The 22,416-nt window shown below is 53.4% G+C and overlaps 1 protein-coding gene across 3 annotated transcripts; it reads left to right on the top strand.

The window, feature by feature from the left end:
- The first annotated feature begins 299 nt into the window (after nt 1-299).
- Nucleotides 300-21,857, top strand: LOC108400001 (myosin-7). Of its 3 annotated transcripts, none has more exons than XM_037017434.2 (40): nt 300-393; nt 1,703-1,756; nt 2,198-2,406; nt 2,694-2,837; nt 3,126-3,282; nt 3,474-3,501; nt 4,092-4,197; nt 4,280-4,372; nt 4,476-4,539; nt 4,951-5,049; nt 5,280-5,383; nt 6,041-6,179; nt 6,282-6,400; nt 6,511-6,660; nt 6,931-7,101; nt 7,601-7,910; nt 8,179-8,246; nt 8,613-8,700; nt 9,330-9,447; nt 9,591-9,714; nt 10,000-10,136; nt 10,384-10,639; nt 11,232-11,474; nt 11,604-11,780; nt 12,680-12,825; nt 13,769-13,859; nt 14,592-14,981; nt 15,215-15,341; nt 15,536-15,654; nt 16,410-16,606; nt 17,157-17,340; nt 17,501-17,666; nt 17,800-17,924; nt 18,475-18,783; nt 19,077-19,280; nt 19,379-19,504; nt 19,611-19,886; nt 20,789-20,884; nt 21,006-21,140; nt 21,725-21,857. In XM_037017434.2, the coding sequence occupies exons 3-40, from the start codon at nt 2,206-2,208 to the stop codon at nt 21,740-21,742; spliced, it is 5,805 nt and encodes a 1,934-aa protein (XP_036873329.1). In that variant the 5' UTR covers nt 300-393; nt 1,703-1,756; nt 2,198-2,205; the 3' UTR covers nt 21,743-21,857. The 3 variants fall into 3 exon arrangements, with proteins under 3 accessions (XP_036873329.1, XP_036873328.1, XP_036873330.1); XM_037017433.2 differs by having other exon boundaries at nt 371-393; nt 1,642-1,756; XM_037017435.2 differs by lacking the exon at nt 300-393 and adding an exon at nt 1,032-1,102.
- The last annotated feature ends 559 nt before the right edge of the window (nt 21,858-22,416 follow it).

Genomic DNA, 22,416 nt, shown 5'->3' on the forward strand with positions numbered 1-22,416 from the left:
CCCTGGGGGAGGGCCAAGGCCTTGCCTGCCTGAGGTCACGGTGGTCGTTGTCAGTTCCTTCTCCTGCAACCATGGAATGTAAGGCCTGCCCTGGGAGATATTTTGGCTGCACTTTGAGCCATCCCCGCCCTCTGGAACTCAGACCCTGCATACTCCATGCCATGACAATGACGACCACTTCCAATTGTTTCCTGCAGGAGGGGGGAGGGGAGCACTGTTTGGGAAAGGGGGGAGGCTGGGGGAAATGCTTCTAGTGACAACAGTGCTTTCTAAATCCGTCTAGGGACTGGGTGCAGATGGGGGTGGGGGCACCTGCTGCCCCATATATACAGCCCCTGACCATTTTGGGCTCCACAGCTCTCTTCTGCGCTCTGTCTTTCCTTCTGCTCTCAGGTAGGAGCATGGAGCTGGAGGCCTTCCTTTGAGATAAGTGGGCCCCAGGTTTAGGAAGGGGCTCCTCTAGGAACAGCAAGCTTCATGTAGGGCTTCATGCAAAGTATCATGTCTGGTCATTGAGCACACATGTGCAGGTCTAAACATGTATGTATGTGCCCTAGGAGAGGGGACTTGTGTGTTCCAGGGGAATGTCTGTATCTGAGCACATGGGACCAGAATGCATGAGAGGTGTGTGCGTGTGTGTGTACAGCATGAACGGGCTGCATGGGTGAGGGAAGGTATGTACTTCATTGCCTAAAACACAGAAATATCAAGTGGGAGATGTATGTTTATGATTATGCCTGAGGACAAGCAGGTCCATTTGGGGCAAGGGGAAGAGGATGGCAGAGAACTATTACTTAGGAAGTATGTATGCTTAAGAGATAGTTCTGTGAGATCTGTAATGTGTGATTACCCATGTCCATGCACGTGGGGGTGCTTGTGTGTGCATCCAGGAGTCATGGCTGCCACAGTGTGTGTGCATTCCTCAAAGGGAGCTCATGGGCATGTGGTATGGCTATTTCGAGTCTGTATACTTGGCAATGTGCAGCACTGTGAGCCTATTTATGCGGGACATATTTTTAACAGGCGTCTCTGCCAGGCATAGCAGCACACTGGGAGGGCTGTGTGTGTGCCAAGGTATAGGAAGGAAGCACCTCTGTGTGAGGTATGTGCATGAGCAGCAGGCAAGTGTGATCACCGGAGGGCATCTGGAGAGCTTTCAGCTGTGTGATGGGTGTGTCTATGAAGGGATGCCCACAGGGTCTTCTCTCTGAGAATGACCACCAGGACTTACAATCAAATGGGAACAGGATGGAAAAAAACTAGCTTTGGGGTCATGAGATGTGAGTTCAGTCATGGCTCCAGCACTTACTGTTACATGTTCTTGGACAAGCAAGCCCCTTAACCTTCATTTCCTCTTTTGTAGGATGGGGTAAGAGACTGTACATAAAGTGCTTTGTAGGCTGTAAGGCACTGAGCAAATGTGGCCATTAACTGTACATCAGGTAGCTCAAGGAAGGCAAGTTTCACTGGATAGGCAAGGGCAGGACCATCTCCCAGGAGGGAGGAGAACTAGGGCTCAGAGTTGAGTTAATAGGAGAAAATTCTTAGAACTAGTGCTCAGGAAAAAGGGAGTGATGTTTGGAAAGCAAGAGAGAGGACAGGATAAGAGAAGCTGACCACCACTTCACCCCTGTTTTCCAGCAAGAGGCAGGGCCAGGGAGCAGCAGGGAGGCAGCCCTGACACAGCCTTCCCTTTCTCCAGGTTTCCTGCAGGCTTGAGCCCCTTTCCTCTCTTAGACACATTCGAGAAGCCAAGGTAAGGAAAGATGAAGATAGGGTGGAGGGACCTGGGGAGACTGGTCACGACAGTCCCAAAGCCGGGCTATAGAACTCTTGCCTTGGAGAGAATGTCTGGGTGACCAGGAGCTCCTTCACCTGTGACTAGTGAGTGTCCAGGGAGGTACAAGGGTCAGAGATGGACATAGTCAGCTTCCTGCACCCACTCGAAGCCCAGGGCACTCCTCCCTGCTCTCAGAGAGCCCCAGGCTGACAAAAGTTAACCTCCCCTTCTGCCCTGACAGTTTGCTAGGCTGTTCTCAAGTTAAGGGATAAACTCAAGGAGCAAGGGGTTAGTGGTGACCACTCTGGACTCCTGAGTCTGGTGCCAGGCTGTGGGGCTCCCACTGAAGGGGAGAGCCAGGGAGGGGAGGGAAGGGCAGGCGGACGGCAGGGTAGCCATCTCCTCCTCCTCCTGCAGGCACAGCCATGGGGGATGCGGAGATGTCCGCGTTTGGGGCCGCTGCCCCCTTCCTGCGCAAGTCAGAGAAGGAGCGGCTGGAAGCCCAGACCAGGCCTTTTGATCTCAAGAAGGATGTGTTTGTGCCTGATGACAAAGAGGAGTTTGTCAAGGCCAAGGTTTTGTCTCGAGAGGGTGGCAAAGTCACTGCTGAGACTGAGAATGGCAAGGTGGGTGGCAGGGCTGCTGTGGGAAGCACCCGAGATGCCCTCTACCTGGCGTAGACAGAAAGGGGCGCCCTGGGATCCACCACACACAGACCTGAGGACCGTCCAATTTTCCCTTCCTTTGTGAGGGATCCACACCCTCCAAATAGCCCATCTCATTCCCAATATCCAGTCTATCTTCTCTGTGATTCTGGATACTTCTGTCTTGAACATCATAGTCCTGTGATTTGCTCAGCTCATTTCCCTGCTGAGGGAGGGCTGACAGTGGAGCTGCATGTGGGCTGTTGTAGACGGTGACGGTGAAGGAGGACCAGGTGATGCAGCAGAACCCACCCAAGTTCGACAAGATCGAGGACATGGCCATGCTGACCTTCCTGCATGAGCCTGCGGTGCTCTACAACCTCAAGGAGCGCTATTCCTCCTGGATGATCTACGTGAGTGCCCCACCCAGATAGCCCTCTGCATCTCATAGCTTCCCAGTCCGTACATGTCTACCTCCTGGAGCCAAGCATTCCTGTTCTTTGTGTGCAGGCAGTATTACACTCTATCCTAATCCCTATGTCCTTGGTTCGGTTCTAATATTCTGGAGGTGAGGATTACTCAGTTTTATGCATTTATAGGCTTTCCTTTCTCTTCTTCCCTTCCTGAGATCTTTCTCTAATTTCAAAACTGGCACCCCTCCCCCATCATAATTGGACACTTGCTCCTCCTTCCTACCTTAGACCTACTCTGGACTCTTCTGCGTCACCGTCAACCCCTACAAGTGGCTGCCGGTGTACAACGCTGAGGTGGTGGCCGCCTACCGGGGCAAGAAGAGGAGTGAGGCGCCTCCGCACATCTTCTCCATCTCTGACAACGCCTATCAGTACATGCTGACAGGTGACAGGCTGCAAGTGAAGGGTTGTCCTGAGGGTCCCACGAGAGGGAATGCATATGCCGGCTCTCTCCCTCCTCCCAGGGGTTCAGGAGGCTGGGAGATGTCTGGGGAGAGGCAAGGCCTGGCATACAGGCCACCAGACAAGAGCTAACATTCGGTGTGGCTGACTTTCCTCCCCATTTTCTCCCCACAGACAGAGAAAACCAGTCTATCCTGATCACGTAAGTGTAGTTCCTACTCTGTTCTCTTCCCAAATCTCCCTGATCCCAGCCCCCATACATGGACTCACGTGCTACCTTTATGCCAGCTCCTCTTTCTTCTCTGACCTATACCTTCTCTTTGCTCTCTGCTTTCCTTCCTTCTTCCCATCCCTCTCTTATTTTTCCTCCTCCATCTCCTTCACTCACTTTCATCCATCTCATCATTCATTTACCCAAAAAGCCCACTGTCACCATGCTTCTTTATCTCTTCATTTTCTTTCACCTTTTCCTTCAGGAACCTTCCCCATTCTTCCAGCCACACCCTCACCCTCCCTTCCCGCACCCCCCCCAAAACAACCTGGCCTATCCCCTTGGATTGACCCAAGGGCAGGTTCCACTTGCCCAAGCCTGCACCTTCTTGTGGCATCCTTTCTGGTTGCTGTGTACACCAGAGTTCAGCTGTGTGTTGTTCTGGGTGCATACAACCTGGCAGCTCCCTGCTTTACGGCTTCCACTGTCAAGTAGGACCAGGAATTCTCTCCTGACTTGAGGCTTGTTGGTTTCAAGCAGTGTTTGCTCACTACCAAATAAGTCCCTGACTGTCCCAACAGTGGAGAATCTGGAGCAGGGAAGACAGTTAACACCAAGAGAGTCATCCAGTATTTTGCTGTTATTGCTGCTATTGGGGATCGCAAGAAGGAACAGACCACAGGCAAGGTAGGCCTTTGTCTTCCAATGGCCTGCACTACAAAAAGGGAGGGGGAGGCCTCTCACCTGCCATCCTCCTTGACCTCTGTAGGGCACCCTGGAGGACCAGATCATCCAGGCCAACCCCGCCCTGGAGGCCTTTGGCAATGCCAAGACCGTCCGGAATGACAACTCCTCCCGCTTTGTGAGTGGTCCCTGACCTTGGACTTGGGATTTGGGCTCACTGAGGGATGGCATCAGTTATTAGCCTTGCCTCAATTCATCTCTACTCCCCTCTGTCTTTCCAGGGGAAATTCATTCGAATCCATTTTGGGGCTACAGGAAAGTTGGCGTCCGCAGACATAGAGACTTGTGAGTGCCACAAATCTGCTAAGACTCAGCCTGAACTCATCCTCTTTCTAAACTATCTCAATCTCAGCCTCTGTCTCTGTCCCCTTCTAGTTCTCTGCCCTTCAATCTCTCTGTCTCTGTCTCTGTGTGCTGTGTCTCCAGATTTGTATATTTGTCTCTGAGACTTACTCTGGTCTTTCTCCGTCTCTGGCTCTGCATGTCTGTATGTCTTTCTATGTGACTTTTCTCTGAGACTGTTTCTATCCTTCTGGGTGTCTGTTCCCATCCGGCTCTGTTGTCTGTATATGAGTCTTTGTCTCTCCCTCTCCCTCTGCTTTTTGCTTGCTACATTTCCCATTCATTTTCCTCTGTTTCCTTGTACCTAAATCCCAACCTTTTCTTTCTCTCTTTCCATTCTCCTACTGTACACAGATCTTCTGGAAAAATCCAGAGTTATTTTCCAGCTGAAAGCAGAGAGAGATTATCACATTTTCTACCAAATCCTATCTAACAAAAAGCCTGAGCTGCTGGGTGAGTCAGAGCTACCAACTGAGACCAACTATCTCCATGGCAACCTGGTCCCCTTGCTTATGGCTGCTTGTTGGCATGCCCTGGGTTTGTGGCACTGCCAGATTCAGTTCTGTGGGATGTGGGACCACAATAAGCCCTGTCATGTGCTTTCCTGCAGGCCATGTGTTGTGGCAGGCAGCCCAGGGAAAGCCAGGGGGTTGTGCCATATCTAACCACATCTTCTCCCCCAGACATGCTGCTGATCACCAACAACCCCTATGATTATGCGTTCATCTCCCAAGGAGAGACCACTGTGGCCTCAATTGATGACGCTGAGGAGCTCATGGCCACTGATGTAAGTGTGTGAGGACCCCATCAGGTGGTGAGGGGATTGGTGGTGAGGGACACATGGGGACAATTCACTGACCTAAGAGTAGAGCTGCAACACTGGCTGTCTGTTGCTCAAAGTGGCAAGGCTGTCTCTGAGGGCTAGAATGTAACCTCTGGTGGCGGTGGGCTGGGGTATGGGCGTGAGGAGACAAGGCTAAACAGGGTTTGGTATTCAACCACACCTTAGAAGGCTGAGAGCCATGGAATAGAGAAGCAGACTAGCCAAGAAGCAAGGCCTCCTCAAGGGAAGAAGCAGGTTAGAGTGACACAGATGCCATGGGGCTGGGGCAGCTGTCAGGTCAAGAGCAGATATAGACAGGTATAGAAGGTCCAGGCAGGGAAGCAAGTGTGAGGCCTAGAGGAGGGCCACAGTAAGAAACATGAGTGCGTGACCCAGAGCAGGTTGGGAGCACAGCCGTGGCCACTGACACTGGGGCAGTGGCAGCCCACACCCCACGCTGCTCTTGTACCTTTCAGCTGTGCTTTGGAGTTCCCCACTGAGCATGGGAGTCTCAGAAACCACAGGGGTTCAGGAGACAAGTTCTCTCTCCAACTGAAGAAGGGTCTCATTTACCTGACGTATTTTCTTTTCTGGGGTCCATTGATATGGGGCTGCCTATAGAACGCCTTTGATGTGCTGGGCTTCACTTCCGAGGAGAAGAACTCCATTTACAAGCTGACAGGCGCCATCATGCACTTTGGAAACATGAAGTTCAAACAGAAGCAGCGAGAAGAGCAGGCTGAGCCAGATGGCACTGAAGGTGGGAGTCTGGGATGCTGGGGGCAGCTGTGGGTTCACTGAGGTCCGCATCTGCAAAGGAATCACCCTATCACCAACTTTGCTCCCCGTCCTTTCCTTCCAGAGGCTGACAAGTCCGCCTACCTCATGGGGCTGAACTCAGCTGACCTCCTCAAGGGGCTGTGCCACCCTCGCGTGAAAGTGGGCAATGAGTATGTCACCAAGGGGCAGAATGTCCAGCAGGTGAGCCATCTCCAAAAGAAAAACGGGGGTGTTGGCATGCTGCAGTGGGATCTTTGCAATTCACTATTCCTGACAACTCTGCTCATGTGGGGCTCTCCCCTGCCTTCCAGGTAGCCTATGCCACTGGGGCACTGGCCAAGGCAGTGTACGAGAAGATGTTCAACTGGATGGTGACGCGGATCAACGCCACGCTGGAGACCAAGCAGCCGCGCCAGTACTTCATAGGAGTCCTGGACATCGCTGGCTTTGAGATCTTCGATGTGAGTGCAGGGAGCACAGGAAGAGGGGAGAGCAATGACTCACTTGCATGTGCAACAACCATTTGTTAAGCCAGCGATAGACCAGGGGCAGGAAAGCCCGTGGGGGTCAGCAGTGACAGACGCAGTCGTCTTCCTGTCTTCGGGAAGCCCCTGCCCCACCAGGGGAGGGGACCAGCCTCCCCCTTGCTGGGCTTAGGCACAGCCCCGACTGACCCCACTGGAGACTCAGACACCTGCCTCCCTGACCACTGCACCCTCTCTCGCCTACAGTTCAACAGCTTTGAGCAGCTCTGCATCAACTTTACCAATGAGAAGCTGCAGCAGTTCTTCAACCACCACATGTTTGTGCTGGAGCAGGAGGAGTACAAGAAGGAGGGCATCGAGTGGACGTTCATCGACTTTGGCATGGACCTGCAGGCCTGCATCGACCTCATCGAGAAGGTGCTGCCTCGGCAGCCCTAATTTCCATCACCCTGTGTTGTCTTGGTCACCCAGGACAGGGTGGCACCTGGGAGGGCTGAGTTCCCAGGGGCTTGAGAGTGGATACACGGACTATGGGCACCTGCAATATGGCCTCCCAAACTGTGCTTAGTGGCCATGGTTTACCCACTGAAGGAGCAGGAAGTCTGAGGGTGGGGTGGGGGTATTGTAAGAGTGCACCTATTTTTAACCTCAGCATCTCAAGGATCTGGGTAATGGAGTGGTGTGTAAATCACCTATAGCATCCACATTCCCAGACTTTCACAAAGGTCCTTTTGGAATCAAAGTCTTTCACCTTGTGACTTGGACAGGTGCCAATTAGCAGATAACAGTACTCAGAGCTGAGCCTAGTACTTTAATATCCAGCAGGGCACCTCCATAAGCAAATAATTGACCCCAGAGGAGGATCCGTCTCCATCTGCATAAAGCATCTCAGTGACACTCTCCCCTCCACCCTCAGCCCATGGGCATCATGTCCATCCTGGAGGAGGAGTGCATGTTCCCCAAGGCCACCGACATGACCTTCAAGGCCAAGCTGTATGACAACCACCTGGGCAAGTCCAACAACTTCCAGAAGCCACGCAATATAAAGGGGAAGCCGGAAGCCCACTTCTCCCTGATCCACTACGCCGGCACCGTGGACTACAACATCCTGGGCTGGCTGCAGAAGAACAAAGACCCACTCAATGAGACGGTGGTGGGCCTGTACCAGAAGTCCTCCCTCAAGCTGCTCAGCAACCTGTTTGCCAACTATGCTGGGGCTGATGCCCGTAAGTAGGGACTGGGACCCAGGGGACTAAGGAGCGAGGTTCCTGCCAAGGTTGTGAGGCAGGTCAGTTGCTACCCCCCACCAGCTCCATGGCAGGTTGTGCCCCAGGGTTTACAGGTCCAGTGAGGTCAAATTGGGTGGAGAGGCTGAGGCACCCCCAGGGAAGACCCTCATCTGGAGGATGTGAAGAGGAGCTGTGATTCTTCTCCCCGGCCTTGGCCACCTCACACGCCCACTCATGGGCCTCTTCTTGACTCTCCTTCCCACAGCTGTCGAGAAGGGCAAAGGCAAAGCCAAGAAAGGCTCATCCTTTCAGACTGTGTCGGCTCTGCACAGGGTGAGTGTGGGACCCCAGCCTGGTCCAGCACAGCTCCCCAGTCCCCAGGGAACCAGCTCGGTTCCCTCCCACCTTGTTCTTCCCAGGCTCTGCCGCATCTCCCGGTCAGTGCAGGATCCTTTCCCCTCCTCGTCTTCCCTTCTCTCCATCTCCATTTCCGCCCTTTCCCCTGCTGGCCATTTTTCTTACCCATATCCCCTCTCACCTCTTTCTTTCCTTCCTCCCTTCCACCCTTTCTCCTCCTCTTTCATTCTCTTTAGCTCCTTGCAGTGTCTTTGTTTCTTTTCCCTTCCTTTCTCTCCATTCCCTTTCTTACTTCTCTTTTTTCACTTTCTTTACTCCTCTCTCTCGTGTTTTTGGCCACAGGAAAACCTGAACAAGCTGATGACCAACTTGCGCTCCACACACCCCCACTTCGTGCGTTGCATCATCCCCAATGAGACGAAGTCTCCAGGTGAGCCCCAGAACTTGGGCCCAGCCCACTGCTGGAGACATCCTGCTCTGGGTCAGGACCTCCTAAGTCGTTTTCTAATCTCCCACCACAGCAGTTTCCAAATCACACTCTTCTTCTGTCCCACAAGAGGTCTTGCAGACCACCCCTGCCCCCAGTGCTACTTGCATATGGGATGCATAACTCAGTAATGTTTAAGACACTTGGTGGGTATTGCCTCATGAGTGCCTTACAACCCCCACTGAGACTTACAAGATTATCCCTTTTTGACTGATAAGGAGATGGAGACTCAGAAACCTGGGTTCAATACCTGGCTTTGTTTTGATCAACTTTGTGACCTTGGTCAAGTCTCTTAAATTCTCTGGGCTTAGTTTATTCTCCAGCAAATGGGATATATTTGCCCTGGCTACCACCTATGATAATGCACATAGTCATAAAATAAGAAATGTGAAAACTATTTGGTTAAACTTAAAAGTATGGCTGGAAAAAAATAATTTAAAAAAGGATCATTATTAACCGATTCACTAAAGTTACCAGCTAATAAGTGGCAGAGACAGAATCAGAACCCACAATGTTTGGCTCTTAGTCCAGTGCTCTCCCCATACACTCATCTCCCTCCCCTCCTGCCACAGGGGTGATGGACAACCCCCTGGTCATGCACCAGCTGCGCTGCAATGGCGTGCTGGAGGGCATCCGCATCTGCAGGAAGGGCTTCCCCAACCGCATCCTCTACGGGGACTTCCGGCAGAGGTGGGCATGGGAAGCCCCAGGGTGCGGGGCGCAGGGGAGCCGGGGAGGCCTTGGCGGGAGGAGAGGCTGCAGGTGGCCCTGAGTTCTGTGGGCAGGGCAGATCAGTGCAGACCGTGGGTGACTCTGGGCACCTCCCTTCCCAGGTACCGCATCCTGAACCCGGCGGCCATCCCTGAGGGCCAGTTCATTGACAGCAGGAAAGGGGCAGAGAAACTGCTGAGCTCTCTGGACATTGACCACAACCAGTATAAGTTCGGCCACACCAAGGTGAGAAAAGGGAGGAAACAAGCTGATTACAAGAAGACTTCTCTTGGCCTGTGACTCCTCACCTCGTGGCACCTGTCCTCTTTCCAATTATCTCAGCAACATCTCTCAGCCACATGCTGCTCCCCACATCACCCCCAGACCAGCCAGCACCACTCCCCACTCTCAGCTCCAGCAGCTGTGGACCTCTCTGCTCCAATTCTTTCCTAGGTTGTCACCCTCCTTCAGATACCTCCTGTCCACCCACTCCAGACCCCCGAAATCACACTGCCTACCCCTTGCCCGCAGGTGTTCTTCAAGGCAGGGCTGCTGGGGCTACTGGAGGAGATGCGGGATGAGAGGCTGAGCCGCATCATCACCCGCATCCAGGCCCAGTCCCGAGGTGTGCTCTCCAGAATGGAGTTCAAGAAGCTGCTAGAACGCAGGTGAGGGCTCTCAAGAGGAGGCTCCCAGTCATCTAAGGCCAGGGCTGGTTCACAGGCAGTGTCATGAGAAAGAGCTCACTGGGGTTTCCAAGCCTCAGGCAGGCAGGAGGGGCTCACATGGACCCAGGGTGGGCCTCAGGCTAGAGTGCAGGGTGGAGGAAGGAAATGGCCATTACCTAGATGTGAGGGCCTCAGGACAGGAAGGAGGGAGGGGCTCTCTGACCACCCTCCCACTGGGTCCCTGCAGAGACTCTCTGCTGATAATCCAGTGGAACATTCGGGCCTTCATGGGGGTCAAGAACTGGCCCTGGATGAAGCTCTACTTCAAGATCAAGCCGCTGCTAAAGAGCGCAGAGACAGAGAAAGAGATGGCCACCATGAAGGAGGAGTTTGGGCGCCTCAAAGAGGCGCTGGAGAAGTCCGAGGCTCGCCGCAAGGAGCTAGAGGAGAAGATGGTGTCCCTGCTGCAAGAGAAGAATGACCTTCAGCTCCAAGTGCAGGCGGTAAGACTCCTGGGCCACTACTGGCCCCTCTACCCTCCTCACCAGCTGTATCTCCCTACCCAGAGCTCACTCTCTTGTCCTCTCACAGGCAGAGGATTTTTAGAATCAATACTTCCAAAGACCTCCAAAGAGGTCCCTTGAGAGAAGGAAAAGGAAGGGAAAGAAGAAAAAACTTTTAAAACACAGACATTCTGTCTGGGCTCAGCCTGGATCCAGAGCTTAATAATTGTGTGACCTTTCTCAAACCATACATTCATTATCTTAGAGTCTCAATACCCTCATCTCCAGACAGGGAATAAAACAACCATCTGGCTAGACTGTAAACATGTAAGGAGATGGTATCAGCAGATGCAGTTCCCACCTTCAATGGAGTAGACTAGAGGAAGAGGGCCAGATAACGAGACCTGGTTCCCTTCCTTTCTGCTCCCATTGCATTGCCCTAAAACTCTTCTCTACCTCATCCTACTGAGATTCTCCTCATCTGGGGATATTCTGGAGCTCCCCTTCCCTGAGGGCTGAGCCTCACCCTCCTTCGACCTGCTGGGGTGAATACCCTACCCACTGAAAAGCCTCCCTTCTGTGCTTTCCCCAGGAACAAGACAACCTGGCTGATGCGGAGGAGCGCTGCGACCAGCTGATCAAAAACAAGATCCAGCTGGAGGCCAAGGTGAAGGAGATGAATGAGAGGCTAGAGGACGAGGAGGAGATGAACGCAGAGCTCACCGCCAAGAAGCGCAAGCTGGAAGACGAGTGCTCTGAGCTCAAAAGGGACATTGATGACCTGGAGCTGACACTGGCCAAGGTGGAGAAGGAGAAGCACGCAACAGAGAACAAGGTGAGGGCAGCTCCCCTGGCCCAGGTCTCCTCGGGACTCACAGACCAGAGTGTAGTTGTGGTCCTTGGTCATAGATGTCTCCAGGCTAGTGATGTTTGACCATCAAGGGGATGGATTCTTGGTCGGCAGGTGAAGAACCTGACAGAAGAGATGGCTGGGCTGGATGAGATCATTGCCAAGCTGACCAAAGAGAAGAAGGCTCTGCAAGAGGCCCACCAGCAGGCCCTGGATGACCTTCAGGCCGAGGAGGACAAGGTCAACACCCTGACCAAAGCCAAGGTCAAGCTGGAGCAGCAGGTGGACGATGTAAGTAGATTGTCACAGGGTCTCGGTATACCGTGTGTGTGTGTGTGTGTGTGTGTGTGTGTGTGTGTGTGTGTGAGGGTGGGTTGGAGAGTGATCTCCCGATATCTTTCTAAGAGAGCTGGAGAACAGAAAAAGGGAAAGGTGATCCATTCTGAGTTGTATTATCTCATCTCACTGATATGATCAGCAGCAGAGATGGGCTTCCTTATTTCACTTTGGGTTCAAACCTATATATCTCTACCTTTGACCACAGCATTTAGACGGTTACCACATAAGAACATGATACATTTCTTTTTCTTTTTTGGTATCATTAATCTACAATTACATGAAAAACATTATGTTTACTAGGCTCCCCCCTTCACCAAGTCCCCCCCACATACCCGTTCACAGTCACTGTCCATCTGCATAGTAAGATGCAGAACATGATACATTTCTTTGGGAATTTTGTAAGGCTCCTCAGGAAGATCTTTGGACTTCTGGTATTTTAGGCAGAATGTGGTCCTCAGTGATCACTGTTGCCATGGAGAGTCCTTTGTGTATAACTTTACTGAATCATTTATCACTTGGTGTTATCATTATTGAAATACCTGTTTCAGCCATAAGACCATCAGCTGCCTTTAGGTGGGAACTTGTATTTATTGAATTTCATGTTTTCAGTGCCTAGCACAGGCCTGCAAGTGCTTATAGGGTGCTGAATGAATGAAGGGAGCTTTGGGGTCTCATCCCACAGTCACTGACTCAGTTATTAAGTATACCTACACGCCAGGCCCTCTCACAATCCCCTGGTAAAATTTGGCCCACACAGCAGAGAAGGTCTTCAACCCTGCAGTGACTGAGTTTCAAATCACCAAATCAGAATGCTTGGCCTAGCGGGGCCTGTGTGTCCTTCTCTCCACCAGCTGGAGGGATCCCTGGAGCAAGAGAAGAAGGTGCGTATGGATCTGGAGCGAGCAAAGCGGAAGCTGGAGGGTGACCTGAAGCTGACTCAGGAGAGTATCATGGACCTGGAGAACGACAAGCAGCAGCTGGACGAGCGGCTGAAAAAGTAGTGTATTCCCTTCCCTGTCGCCTTTCCTCCTCTCCAGCCCAGCAGCCTGTTCTGCCTATGACAGTGCAAGTTGGCCCAATATGTACATCCTCAGAGGCAACAGACTCATGCAGCCTTGATAAGTGGGTGCAAAACTGTGCAAAGGCCTCCAGGAAGAAGGCTTTCCTCCTCTAGACATACACATCAGGGCCAGTAGTCCTCTCTGGCAGAAAGTCTCACTTGGATCTCTCAAGCTTTGTCTTTCTGTTGGGTACTGAAAAGAGAAGGAAAAGAACAGCTTGCCTCCTTTATGCACAAGTCTTTTTGGAGACCAGTTGCTTAACACAGAGGAAGGCTCCACACAAAAGCCTCTCAGGAAAGTGCTTTCAGGTCCTTCACAGAGATCCCAGAGGACCACAGAGAAATGGGTCAGCCACCAGGCTTGAGCAGTGCAGGGGCTGGGCCATGTGTTTGTTTGGATGAACCTGTGGTTCCAATTCTTATTGCAGGTCCTTTCAAAATGTGTAAGTCCACTTTACATACTGGGTAAACAGTGAGCCTGCAGGACATTTGAATACCTGAGGATCTTATGGTACTTTAGAGTCAGGACTTCAAAAGGCTCTGACAATTATCATGATCTACATCCTCATTGGGATTATGTTTGCTCAGGAGGCTTCACACTTTCCTAGGCTTAGCTTTTGTTGGCTGAGTGAATAAATATATGGTCCCACTGATCCTCATACCACCTTTTATGCATGTCCTTTTAGCCCCACGTACATTTCCTGTTGGACTTCAATACTTCAGCAGGTGTTACACCTCCAGGGACCCTACATCAGCCCTGGAAGCGATTTTTCTGAAGAAATCCTGCTCTTCTTTTGTTTTACTACCATTTCCAAATACTGCTGGGCCCTCCTGGTGCCCAAATGGCCTCTCTTGCCTCATCATCCCTCCTTCCCCACAGGAAGGACTTTGAGCTGAACGCCCTCAATGCGAGGATTGAGGATGAGCAGGCCCTGGGAAGCCAGCTGCAGAAGAAGCTAAAGGAGCTTCAGGTAAGGTCTGGGGTGCCTAGTCTGGAGTCCCTGAGCTGGCTCTCAGCTTCCCTGGCCCCCTCATCCAGGTGGTCCTCTCCCCAGCATTGCAGGCACTTGCTATGTGCCTGTGAAGGGAGATACCGAGCCAATACGGTGCTGCTGTGGGGTGGTAGCACTTGGATGGGCTGAACAATCCAAGAATGACAAAGGCAGAGACCTTGAAAAGTTTGCAGGTCCGGGAAGCAGAAATCCTGGCTCCCTGTCTCAGTTCTGGTTTAGCCAGTGAGCATGGGAAACCCTCTCCAGATCTTTGGGTCAGTATGTCCTTCTGTTACCTGGTGGTTTTTAAGGTCCCTTCAGCCCTGACAGGCTGTGACTTCAGTTCTTACCTCAAGAGCAGACACTGTGTTAGGTATTTAGACAAACACAGTTCTCTCATTCTAAACTTTTATTGTTTTTGCCACTAAACTGCTTAAATTATCCCTAGAATACAGGTCTCTTTGTCCTTCTTCAAGAATAAGCTTCAACCACTTTCCTTCCAATAGAGAATGTTGAGGGTTTGAACCTAAAGGAAGGCTAACTCAGCTGTCCAAACCATCTTCCCCAAATCCTCTTATTTCCATCTCTCTGCTGGTAAAACTAAACTGACTTACTGTTCCAGACAGGCCAAAAGTGTTCTAGAGCCCTAGGGTGGGGCCTCTGGTGGAGGGCTCCGGGCTGTGGGTCTGAGCCCCTTTTGTCTGGTCCCAGGCACGCATCGAGGAGCTGGAGGAGGAGCTGGAGGCCGAGCGCACCGCCAGGGCCAAGGTGGAGAAGCTGCGCTCAGACCTGTCCCGGGAGCTGGAGGAGATCAGCGAGAGGCTAGAAGAGGCCGGCGGGGCCACGTCCGTGCAGATTGAGATGAACAAGAAGCGCGAGGCTGAGTTCCAGAAGATGAGGCGGGACCTGGAGGAGGCCACGCTGCAGCACGAGGCCACAGCAGCTGCCCTGCGCAAGAAGCACGCGGACAGCGTGGCCGAGCTGAGTGAGCAGATCGACAACCTGCAGCGTGTGAAGCAGAAGCTGGAGAAGGAGAAGAGCGAGTTCAAGCTGGAGCTGGACGATGTCACCTCCAACATGGAGCAGATCATCAAGGCCAAGGTGGGCTGCCTGCTCGCCTCTCCACACCTCGAATTCCCTCCACCTGCCTCCATTTCCTGTCCTCATCTCCTCTCTTCTTTGTTGGGCCTGTTTCCCACCTCACTTCGTCTACCCTGTTCTCCCACCCTCTCCTTCCTTCCATGCCTTCCTTCCTCCCTTCTCCTTTAAACATGTCCCTTGTACCCCTTTCAGTCCCTCCCACATCCACCCTATGACTCTCCCTCCTCTCTCAGGCTAACCTGGAGAAGATGTGCCGGACCCTGGAGGACCAGATGAATGAGCACCGGAGCAAGGCTGAGGAGACCCAGCGTTCCGTCAACGACCTCACCAGCCAGCGGGCCAAGCTTCAGACTGAGAACGGTGGGCCCCACCCCAGCCTCCCCTGGCTTCCTGAGCAAGCCCCCTCAGCCTTGTAGACACACACACACACACACACACACACACACACACACACACACACCTCTCCAGAGAATGGGGCCTGAGGGTTAGGGGAGGCGCTGTTGGGAGAGAGAATTGACTGACCTTCAAGAGTTGAGTATGCCTTGGTGCCTCAGGTGAGCTGTCCCGGCAGCTGGACGAGAAGGAGGCGCTCATCTCTCAGCTGACCCGAGGCAAGCTCACCTACACCCAGCAGCTGGAGGACCTCAAGAGGCAGCTGGAGGAGGAAGTGAAGGTGAGGCCTAAGCTCAGGGCACTTGGCCCAGACCAGGAGATACTGGTCATCCTTGCATCTGCATCACTTCGTGTCCCAAGAACGAGGATTGCTCTCTATCCATTATTCTCCTGTTTTCCAAAAGAAGTAATAGTCCAGACCCTACCACATGCTTCCTAGGTCTATTCTCTAGGCTCCTCTGCCTTTCTGCTGCCATCTCTGGAGGGAGAAGGGTACCTGGGTCAGGAGGAATGAGATGGAGGGGAGGGTATAAACTTGGGAGGGGTGATATCCTTGGCTGGGCATAGGTGCAGGATGCAGGAACTGAGCAAGGGAGTTGTGGGATTCGCTGGGCAACCTGAAAACTGGAGTAGGAAACTAAACTGAAGCTTATTCCTAGCACTTCTTTGGGCTCATGAAAATTGAGAAAGAATATGACTTTTTAAAAAGGGCTCAATCCTACCCTACCTCTTGGAGCTTGCTTGGTCTTAGGGAAATCACCTGACCTCTCTTCTCCCCGGTGAAATGGGGTTAGGCTGACAATGCCTACTGCAGTAAGGTGCACAGGGTGAGGGGGATGAAGTGCTTTCTGAATAGGGCAGTGCTGTAAGAATATTCTGTTGTCAGTACTCAGTATACTGTTCCAGGTCCACTGGAGATTTAGAAGTAGGTGAGGCCATGGGGAGGATTTGAAATTAGGGTAAGGAGATGGGCAAGGATGGGGGCTATGCTATGGAGAAAGCTGAAGCCACCTCCTGGTGCCTGCCATCCCACAGGCGAAGAACGCTCTGGCCCACGCGCTGCAGTCAGCCCGGCACGACTGTGACCTGCTGCGGGAGCAGTACGAGGAGGAGACAGAGGCCAAGGCTGAGCTGCAGCGCGTCCTGTCCAAGGCCAACTCAGAGGTGGCCCAGTGGAGAACCAAGTATGAGACGGATGCCATCCAGAGGACCGAGGAGCTGGAGGAGGCCAAGTGAGTTCCCCCAGGTGGTGCACCTCTGGGTGAGGCCCCTTTGTGGGCAGGACACAGCCCAGCCTCTATCCTCAGTAGATTCAGCAAGGGGTGGATGCTCAGCTAGGTTTTGACAACACAGGAGGACCCTGCCTGGGCCCCACCTCCTTCTCCTCTCAGGGAAGCTTTTTGCTCGCGTTATGTTTCTCATCCGAATATAAGACGAACAAAAGGTTTGTCTGAGGGCAGAGTGCTCCCACCTGGGGCAGGTGCTGTAGTGGGCAGGGGGAGGTGGGGTGGACTGCAGAATCCCATGTGTCCACCATGTCTGCAGCCTTGAGGCTGGCCCAGGTTAGAGGGCCACCACCTGGAAGGCCCTCCTGGCTGCTGCCACTGAGACTCCCTGCATGCTCAGTTCTTGGCCCCTGGGGCCTGTCCTCAGGCTTCTCCAACAATGCTTCTGACTTCTCAAGGATTGTTTTCTAGAAGACTCAGGTTGTTTCCCCTTGTCCAAATCCACAACCTCCATCCTCCTCACCTCTTCCACCCACTCCTTCACCTCCCTGGGCAGGAAGAAGCTGGCCCAGAGGCTGCAGGATGCTGAGGAGGCCGTGGAGGCTGTCAATGCCAAGTGCTCGTCACTGGAGAAGACCAAACACCGGCTGCAGAATGAGATCGAGGACCTGATGGTGGACGTGGAGCGCTCCAACGCGGCCGCCGCGGCCCTGGACAAGAAGCAGAGGAACTTCGATAAGGTGGGCCTGGGGTGAGGGCCTTAGATAGGGGCCAGGGACATGCTCCTCTGAGGTAGGGGAGGCAGCTGAGCACAGACAGAGGCCTAGGCAGCCCTGAGAGGGGCTGGGCCTGGGGCTGGGGCTGGGGCTGGGGCTGCACAATGGGGCCGTGTACCTGCAGATCCTGGCAGAGTGGAAGCAGAAGTATGAGGAGTCTCAGTCAGAGCTGGAGTCCTCGCAGAAGGAGGCGCGTTCTCTCAGCACTGAGCTCTTCAAGCTCAAGAACGCCTATGAGGAGTCTCTGGAGCACCTGGAGACCTTCAAGCGGGAGAACAAGAACCTTCAGGGTGCGCGGCCCAGCAGCGGGGTGGGCTGGGGGCAATGTCCACATGTGGTGCCACCCAGAAGCACCAAGAGGCATACACGACCCTCTAAGGGACCCCGGTAGCCCCCAGCTGAGCCTCCCGACCCCTCCCACAGAGGAGATATCTGACCTGACTGAGCAGCTGGGTTCCAGTGGAAAGAGCATCCATGAGCTGGAGAAGATCCGCAAGCAGCTGGAGGCCGAGAAGATGGAGCTGCAGTCAGCCCTGGAGGAGGCCGAGGTGTGTGTGTGTGCACGGTTGGGGGAAAGCTAAGTGCTAGGCTGTGCTCCTTGTTTTCACATCCCTTTTGTCCTTTTTGGTCACTGCTCCATCCTCAGAGCCTAAAACAGTGGCTGGTACAGAGCAGGAACTCAGCAAATACTGTGGTGAATGATGGCTGGGCCCCTCAATCCCCTTCACACAAATATTTCACCTATTACAACTTAGATGAGATTTCCTGTTTCTACTCCCTGCCCCTTCCCACCTCTGCCTGTCTGCAGGTTTTTTATATCCTGTGCCTGATTGCCTGTTTCCTTGGCAACCCCTCTCCAATTTCCTCTTTGTCCTCATAGCTCCCTCTCCTCTTTGAGGGCCTGAATCACCTTCTCTTAGGCTGTTTTTCTATCCTTTTTAAATTCTCTTTTCTTCTTCCTCCTTCCACTTCTTTGACTGAACCACTTACATCACTCTTGAACTTGCTTTGTATGCATGATTCATGCACACACCCTGCCCTTGGTCCTATGCCCTAACTCTCTAGCTGCCTCAACCTTCTCTCTCTGCCCCCTCCCAGGCCTCCCTGGAGCATGAGGAGGGCAAGATCCTCCGTGCCCAGTTGGAGTTCAACCAGATCAAGGCAGAGATTGAGAGGAAGCTGGCAGAGAAGGATGAGGAGATGGAGCAGGCCAAGCGCAACCACCTGCGGGTGGTGGACTCACTGCAGACCTCCCTGGATGCAGAGACGCGCAGCCGCAACGAGGCCCTGCGGGTGAAGAAGAAGATGGAGGGAGACCTCAATGAGATGGAGATCCAGCTCAGCCATGCCAACCGTATGGCCGCCGAGGCCCAGAAGCAAGCCAAGGGCCTCCAGAGCTTGCTGAAGGTATATAGAAACCTTGGAAGTAGGAAGTCGCCTCACCCAAAGATAGGGCTGGCCTCTAAGTGACCCAGCTGGCTGGTGGTGTTGACCTGCTTCTCCTGTGGTGGCTCAGGGGGTGGACCAGATCTCTTCACAGCTCCAGATCTCTCTTGCACCTGGGCCATTGCAGAGAAATTCCATAGATCCTGGCAGATCCACCTAAATGGGCTTTCCACTGACATCCAGTTTAGCCTGTTAGCCTTCAGATGGGCCCAGAGGCCAGCTCCTTCTCTCACGCCCACCCTCCTGACCCACAGGACACCCAGATCCAGCTGGATGACGCAGTCCGTGCCAACGATGACTTGAAGGAGAACATCGCCATTGTGGAGCGGCGCAACAACCTGCTGCAGGCTGAGCTGGAGGAGTTGCGGGCTGTGGTGGAGCAGACAGAGCGCTCTCGGAAGCTGGCCGAGCAGGAGCTGATTGAAACCAGTGAGCGGGTGCAGCTGCTGCACTCCCAGGTGTGTGGCTCCCCAGGGCTAGCAGGACTCAGCAGGTGAGATTTGCGAACCATTCATGGATGCTCAGTGCTTCTCATGCTCTGCCCACCCAACCTCAGAACACCAGCCTCATTAACCAGAAGAAGAAGATGGACGCAGACCTGTCCCAGCTTCAGACTGAAGTGGAGGAGGCAGTACAGGAGTGCAGGAACGCAGAGGAGAAGGCCAAGAAGGCCATCACGGATGTGAGTCCCCAGCCCGCTCTCCTGCTCCAGGCCGGGGCTCCTTGCCCTGGGCAGTGAGCATGTGAGGACTCAGCCAGGCCACCTGTCACCTCTCTCCTGCCCGCAGGCCGCCATGATGGCGGAGGAGCTGAAGAAGGAGCAGGACACCAGTGCCCACCTGGAGCGCATGAAGAAGAACATGGAGCAGACCATCAAGGACCTGCAGCACCGGCTGGACGAGGCCGAGCAGATCGCCCTCAAGGGCGGCAAGAAGCAGCTACAGAAACTGGAGGCCCGTGTGCGGGAGCTGGAGAATGAGCTGGAGGCCGAGCAGAAGCGCAACGCAGAGTCGGTCAAGGGCATGAGGAAGAGTGAGCGTCGCATCAAGGAGCTCACCTACCAGGTGCGGGCCCAGCAGCTGCTCTGGGCCAGGCCTTCTGCACCATGGCCTGAAGCCACGGTGACAACCACCCAGAAGAATGAAGGATTCTCTCTTAGACTCTTCCAGGGTGAGAGGTGGCAGTGTAGCCCCTGGCTGCCCCATTTCCACTCAGCCGTGTTCTATCCTGAGTGTCTCCTGGTTCAGAGGTCAGTCTCTGAGCCTCCTGTCCTGAGAGCTCCACATCAGCATTGACCCTCAGCCTCCTCTGGGGACATATTCCAGCCTCCAGACAGAGCTCTCCCGGAACAGGGTCCTAGAAAGCACATATGTAGTTGAACTTTGGCCTGGTGCCATGACCACCAAAATACACAAAAAATATATCAAAGCCCTTCGGTAAATCTTGGGAGTTTTTGGTTACTCAGGGAAGTATAGACTTTAGCTTTCTACAGTGTTTTCTAGAATCAAACTCTCAACTACATTTTGTTTCTGTCGCAATCCAGAAAGTGACCATTCCTCTGTGCACATGTGTCCTTAATCTACATCAAGTCTATTCCATTTCCTTGCGACCCAGGAAATCCCAGAGTTACTGCCAGCATATGCTGGCTTCTAGAAGAGGGGAGTTTATTCTCCGTGGGTCCCAGAACCCCCACCAGCCTGCTCCCTAGAACAGTGCACACACACAATTTTGTGCACAATTTCAGGAGTTCCATTAGCTCCTTAGCCTCTTTCTTGGTACAAACCACTAGAAATATTCATACTTCTTTATGGTAAGAAATTACAAGGAGAACTCAAGTGCTTGATATGGATCACAAAGTAGAATTGGGTCAGGATATGACATTCGGGGTAAAGACAACAAGTGGGGACAGGAACATGCTTCCTCCCATAACTGTGCTGTCTTCACTCCCACCCACCCTGCTCTCCAGACGGAGGAGGACAGGAAGAACCTGCTGCGGCTGCAGGACCTGGTGGACAAGCTGCAGCTGAAGGTCAAGGCCTACAAGCGCCAGGCTGAGGAGGCGGTGAGTAACCCAGCTGGGGACTGGGCCTAGAGAAGGGACATGGGGGAGCCAGTCTCCAGACTGGGAGGCTGAGATCCCCCAGCCCCTTGCACTCATCCCCCCACCCCCTGACCCCCAACAGGAAGAGCAGGCCAACACCAACCTCTCCAAGTTCCGCAAGGTGCAGCACGAGCTGGATGAGGCAGAGGAGCGGGCGGACATCGCCGAGTCCCAGGTCAACAAGCTGCGAGCCAAGAGCCGTGACATTGGCACCAAGGTGAATCCCTCCTCTGGGCCTTGTAGTTGCCCTGGTGGCAGAATGCCCCCAAATGAATGCCCTTCAGACAGAGCCCCTCACACCAGGGATGTCTCCTCTTCATTCATTCCCCCCACCCACAACTGAGCCACAACCCCAGAGGGCCAGGTAATCCAGTCCTCTGTAGTTTCTAAGATTTTTCCGGCTCTAACTTCCAATGAATTTGTGAGGCCCAGCCCTAACTTGGTCAGCAACCCAGATTATAATATACCCAGCAGGTCAAAATTTTCTCCCAATTAATAATGTTCACTTCTTGCCCACCTAGTTTTAACCTACAACCTTGTAACTCAAACCTAAAATGGACATCCTAGAGAATTCCTTGTCCTCCCTCACCTAGGCAGCTTCGCTCAGGCTGATCTCCAAGCCCTACCATTCAGAACTTACCCCTCCACACCAATCCCTAGGCCACATCTCTCAGAACCACAGGGCCTCCCTCAGGCCACATCGTGGTCCTCCAGGCCATCCTCTCCCCTTTGTTTTCTGTTCTCATCCCTGCCCAATCCCTACCTCCCTGGGGCTAATTTGGACTTTGTTCCTTTCAAAAGGGCTTGAATGAGGAATAGCTTTACCACATCTTCTTGATCTGCCCAGTCCTGAGGGTGCCAGTGGAGCCAGTTGCAGAGCTTACATAGTGGCCCCTTGGAGGAAGCAAAATAAAACCATTTTCCATGAAGCTGAGATCCTGCCTCCAGACTTCTTCACTGCCTGCCATCCATGGAGACATGGACATCGGGTGGGGTGCGGGAGCGGGAGGAGGTGGGGCTCCTGAGGAGGAAAGGGGCTGCACAGACTAGACCAAGGAGGTCTCCCTGGAAGCCTGTGAGGCTCTGAGCACCCCGGGTACCCCACTGGACCAGGGGAATCCCTTTGCCTCTTCCTCAGCAGATGACATCTGTCCTCCCATTCCTTTTCCTGGCCCAAAAGATCCTCAGGATTAAAGGGGATTTAGGAAAACCCTTAAGGCTTGCCCAGAGCAAACTGAGCCCATCAGTTATGCACCTGCACCCCAGCTCTGGTCACCACCACCCCACCACCACTGACAACATGGGGGCTGGGCCATGGGAGGCGGTTCAGTGTGTAGGGTGACCTACTTGGGCAGGTGGGTAATGACTCCCCACTAAAACAGGCGCATGAGAGGGCACAAGGACTTGCAGCTATAGCCACTATCCTTCCAGACACCATCACCACCATCTCCAACACCTGCAGCTCTAACTCCTGGTGACATTGTGAATGCCAG

Source organism: Manis javanica, chromosome 8, assembly GCF_040802235.1.
Source record: "Manis javanica isolate MJ-LG chromosome 8, MJ_LKY, whole genome shotgun sequence".
NCBI lineage: Eukaryota > Metazoa > Chordata > Mammalia > Pholidota > Manidae > Manis > Manis javanica.

Bases quoted from the DNA above. Each gene is read 5' to 3' on its own strand.
- LOC108400001 (XM_037017434.2), top strand. From the start codon at position 2,206: ATGGGGGATGCGGAGATGTCCGCGTTTGGGGCCGCTGCCCCCTTCCTG. The intron at 6,401-6,510 runs GTGAGCCATCTC...CCTGCCTTCCAG, and splicing joins AGGGGCAGAATGTCCAGCAG to GTAGCCTATGCCACTGGGGC. The intron at 11,475-11,603 runs GTGAGGGCAGCT...CTTGGTCGGCAG, and splicing joins AGCACGCAACAGAGAACAAG to GTGAAGAACCTGACAGAAGA.